This window comes from Hordeum vulgare, chromosome 5H (genome assembly GCF_904849725.1).
Source record: "Hordeum vulgare subsp. vulgare chromosome 5H, MorexV3_pseudomolecules_assembly, whole genome shotgun sequence".
Classification (NCBI taxonomy): Eukaryota; Viridiplantae; Streptophyta; class Magnoliopsida; order Poales; family Poaceae; genus Hordeum; species Hordeum vulgare.
The window spans coordinates 539,519,555-539,524,225 of NC_058522.1; the positions used below are offsets into that span (position 1 = coordinate 539,519,555).

The 4,671-nt window shown below is 42.4% G+C and overlaps 1 protein-coding gene across 1 annotated transcript; it reads left to right on the forward strand.

The window, feature by feature from the left end:
* Nucleotides 1-3,591: 3,591 nt before the first annotated feature.
* LOC123398631 (protein PELPK1-like) lies at nucleotides 3,592-4,328 on the forward strand. The gene has a single exon (XM_045093083.1). It carries the CDS (start codon nucleotides 3,683-3,685, stop codon nucleotides 4,097-4,099), a length of 417 nt encoding a protein of 138 aa, XP_044949018.1. The 5' UTR covers nucleotides 3,592-3,682; the 3' UTR covers nucleotides 4,100-4,328.
* The last annotated feature ends 343 nt before the right edge of the window (nucleotides 4,329-4,671 follow it).

Genomic DNA, 4,671 nt, shown 5'->3' on the forward strand with positions numbered 1-4,671 from the left:
TGAACAGAGCCAATCATCGATTTCAGCTCGTTAAGCTTAACGAGCTTAACAAACGAGCTAACGAGTTTCACGAGTAGCTCGTTAAACTTATTAGTAACAATACAACATATTTTCATCTTACATTACAAAATTTACGTAGCACCTCATCCCATCTATTCAATCTAATCTATATAGAAAGTAATACACTAGTGAATTCTTTTTGTTGGACCCATCTTTTCTTCTTGAAAACCACATCTACACACTTATCATATAGACCGTAACACATCAAATTCTGTTAACGAGCGCTCGTGAGTGCTCACGAGCTTAACGAGTTTCAAACGAGCCGAACCGAGCAGGACTTTCTGCTTGTTAATCTTAACGAGCTTAACGAGTCGAGCCTTAACGAGCAGCTTAACGAGCCGAGTAGCTCGTTAATCCATCCCTACCGCTATTGTGTGTGATATCAAAATTTTTAGTTGTCCTTCAGAACCTAGTTACGGTACGTCATCTCTTCCCTCTTAGGTGTATGATGAAAAATCATATCTACAAAAAGTGCAATTACACCCAAAAAAAAACAATGACGGGAAATAGTCCAAAAGAGAGTGCAATTACGCAGAAGTTGCAGTTGCACAAGTATAAACGAACGATAGAACCATAAAAACGTGTAATTGCACACCAAAAGTAGAAATGCACAATTTCTTTATATACTTGATAAAATAAAGTATAGATTCCAAATATATGTAAATAAAACCCCTTTGAAATAAATAAATAAGCAGAAACACTCTATATATTTTTGTAGGGAAATCAAATATTCTTTACTACTACCTTTTCTGTTCAAAATTACTTGAAGTTCTATTTTTGTTCTCTACTTTCATCTTTTGATTTTGACCAAGTATATAGAAAAATATGTTAATATTTATAGTATCAAAGAGATATTGTATGAAACTATATTTTGTGATGAATCAAATGAAACTAATCTTCTATTGTACATGCTAATATATATTTTTATGAACACGACCAAACCTAGAAAAGTTTGACTCATATAAAACTAAAACTTTAAGCACCTTGAAATAGAGGGAGCAGCACAAAATTTGTTTGAGGCATGGGCGTAGCACGGAAATATTAGGGTCTGTTTGGGACCGCTTTGCTCTATCAAAGTGATTTACACTTCATTAAATTTATTTTGGAGCAGTTTCATAAAGGAGTTGCAACCATTTTGAAGAATGTTTAGCTTTCATCTACCTCCAGCTTCACGAATGAAAAATTTGATGGAAAGGATCTATTTGATTGGATGAGAGAGGAGAAATGAAGGTGTGTCCACTTACTGGTGGCAACGGTTAGATTTTTTTTCCAACTTCAGGTTCTACAATTTTATGGAACACCTCCTAAAGAGCTTCACAAAAAACAAGGAACTGAACCCTAGATTCTAGTTTTTTCGGAGCGGTATATCATGGAGCTACCCCGTTTGACTTACGTTTTTTAAACAAAGCGGAATTTTCTGGAATAAAGTAGTTCCAAACAGAATTTTCCGAACCCAAGCTCATTTACCCCCCCCCTAAACAATAAATTCAAAAATAAATAGTACAAAATTTAAAATAAAACTCTAAATTCCGCGACACTAAACTTCACAAAAGTTTCTATGAGTTTGCAATTATTTATGCCGATATGACTTTGGGGCTAGCTCCTTCCAACAAAAATAAAGCCGGAGCTTGGAAGACTCAAGTACCTTTCGAAGTATTGGAGCTATCCGATTTTGTTCTATTTAAAAGTTTCTAAAAAAAATTACAGTAAAGATGATGGAATTTTCGGAAACTCCTATGTGGCGCTTCAGGCACCACTAGGAGAACGGGCGCCTGCAGCGGCCATCTTCGTGGGCCGGCCCATATTGTATTCGTTGGTTATTAAAAAATCATAAAAAGTTCACAGAATTTTAAAAAAAATTCAGGTTTGCGAAAAAATTCAATGACTACGGAAACAAGTTCACTGATTTTTGAAAATATGTTCATGAATTTTGGAAAATTTCACAGAATTCGAAAAAATATAATCAATTTTGAAAAAAAGTTCATCAATTTTTAAAAATAGTTCATTAATTTTATAAAAAAGTTCATGAATTTAAATTATATTCATTCATTTCATAAAGGTTTAACAATTTCAAAAAAAAGTTTAACGATTTTCAAAAAAGTTCACCGGTTTCAAAAAAAGTTCACGGGCTAAAACAGTTCACAGTCTAAAAATGTTCATAAAGAATTTCTAGATGGGCCGGCCATTGCGGAGCGCTGTAGGCGCCGGTTAGTTCATTTTGCCTTTAACCGGCACCTGTGGCGCTAAATAGGGTTTGCCATAATTTTCTAGGAGCTTGCAACCTCGTACCGAGATGACTTTGGGCCCATGTTTCGATAATTCGGGGGGAAATTACACTAAAGATGATGGAATTTTCTACTGCTGTCATGGCCCATGTTTTTGCATAGCAGTCAACGCAAAATTTTGGTATGACAAGAACATGTACAGCCGGATCTTTTAAAGACTTAAACCCTTTACAAACGTTAGGACATGTCGCTCGATCACTGTCCGATCATAAAAATTAAACCCAAACAGGTCCTTTAAATCGACCTCAAACGTTAGGACTGACCGATATCCCTCATTTTCAGTTCAAAAATGAGGCGGATATGGGGAGCCCGGGCGCGCCCGCCTGACCTACGCTGGCCCGCATCTTTTCCATATATATATTCGACCCCATTCGCTCGTCGGAGCAAACCCTAGCCACTTCACTCCACTCCACACCACTCCCGTCCACTTCCATCCGTCATCGAAACGCACTTCGGCATGGCGGACGTCGGCTCCTCCCAGGAAGGATCCGTCATCAACCTCACGTCGACTGGCACCGTGCGGGTTATGGGCTCCGACGAGAAAGAGTAGGGCATGGAAGACGGCGGGAACTCGACTTCCGTGAGTCGGCTAGTGTCCCATGTCCCACTCTACCTCGTCGACGATCGGACCGACACTATAAAAGGTGCAGCGAGCCGTCGGACATGAGCACGACGGAGCCGGACGAGCTCTGCTTTGTATTAGGTTTACATTGCATGTAATAGTATGGATTTGAGGTTTCTAATATAAGATATTCGGATGTAGAATACATTATTTAAATTGTGACCGATCAGTATTCGTAGACGTGCCCGGACGCTTCCGTGGGCGTTTGAGGGGCCGGATTTAAGGGATGCTCTAACTGCTGGTTCCAATCCAAACAGACCCATATTACCTTGGTACATTTTGTTGTGTTTATTTATTCAAGGCCCAATAGGTGTTGATTTCACGTTGCAGAAGTACCTAAACTGTACGCAGAAGATAAACAGTAGTAGAGATTGTCAGGTCTGCTCACCAGCAAGCCATTGTAGAAATGATGGTACGAATAATGACCATCGAAGCTGCAGCGCCGGCCAGCTCCTCACCTAAACACAGAAAATTGTAGCTATCGCCTACGAAGCACTTCCCTTTTTGGATCGACGACGCAGGCTCAAACATTCTGAATCTGGCGAACAACCAACCTAATCACACGCTCACTTTTATAACTGTATAAATTGCCAAGAAATGGCCCATGTTCCCACATCGCAGTAGAGCATAAGTAATTAACATCTTGCAATCACCTCGCGGACAAGAGAGAAAACTACCCCTCAATAGGATAATTGCTAGCTGTGGCTACTCCTACATGGCTTCCAGCGCAAGCATGTTGGCGATGATCATGGCGTGCGCGCTCCTCCTCGCCGGCAGCACGTGTGACGCCGCCCGCAACCTGGCCGACACGACACCGGAGGCTGCCGTTCCGGCTGCTAGCACCGTACCTGGCCTGCCTACCGTGCCCACGGACACGGTCACCCTGATGCCACCCATGCCGTCGGTCACCTTCCCCACCGTGCCGCAGGTGACCCTGCCGCCGATGCCGGCCATCGTCGTGCCCAAGGCGGTGTTGCCGCCCATGCCCAAGGTCACCCTCCCCACAGTGCCGCAGGTGACGATGGCGCCGATGCCCGCCATTGTCGTGCCCAAGGTGACGCTGCCGCCGTTGCCGTTGGTCCCGAATGTGAACGTCCCTATGCCGTTTGCGGCGCCGCCGCCATCAGCGTAGGCGCGCTGCGCCGTTTCTTTCGCCCTGTCTACGATAGGGCGCCGTTCATGTAAGAGTGGCGCCGGAGTGGCGCCGGGTTACTTCGTGGACAGGACGTACATTTTCTTACATGCCAGCTCGGTGTTTTATGATTGATGTATCCTTAGCGTTTCACTGTTGATGGTTGTCTCATTGACTTTTCGTTGGAAAAGGTTATTAATGCGCAGGACTGTTCCGCCTTTTTCTTGCAGATTTTTGTAATAAAGTCGTGAACAATATTCATTCGAGTGTTAATGAATCTGAAGTTTGGCATTCACGTCTTTGTCACATAAGTTTCGGTGTTATGTCGCGGCTAGCAAAACTGAATTTAATCCCAGCTTTCACTTTAGCCAAAGGTTCTAAGTGCCATTCGTGTGTGCAAGCAAAGCAACCTCGCAAGCGTCACAAGGCTGCAGAGGAGAGACACTTGGCACCATTAGAACTCATACATTCTGATCTTTGTGAGATGAACGGTGTGTTGACTAAAGGTGGAAAGAAATACTTCATGACATTAATAGATGATTCCACTAGATTTTGCTATGTGTATCTGTTAA

Bases quoted from the DNA above. Each gene is read 5' to 3' on its own strand.
- LOC123398631 (XM_045093083.1), top strand. From the start codon at position 3,683: ATGGCTTCCAGCGCAAGCATGTTGGCGATGATCATGGCGTGCGCGCTC.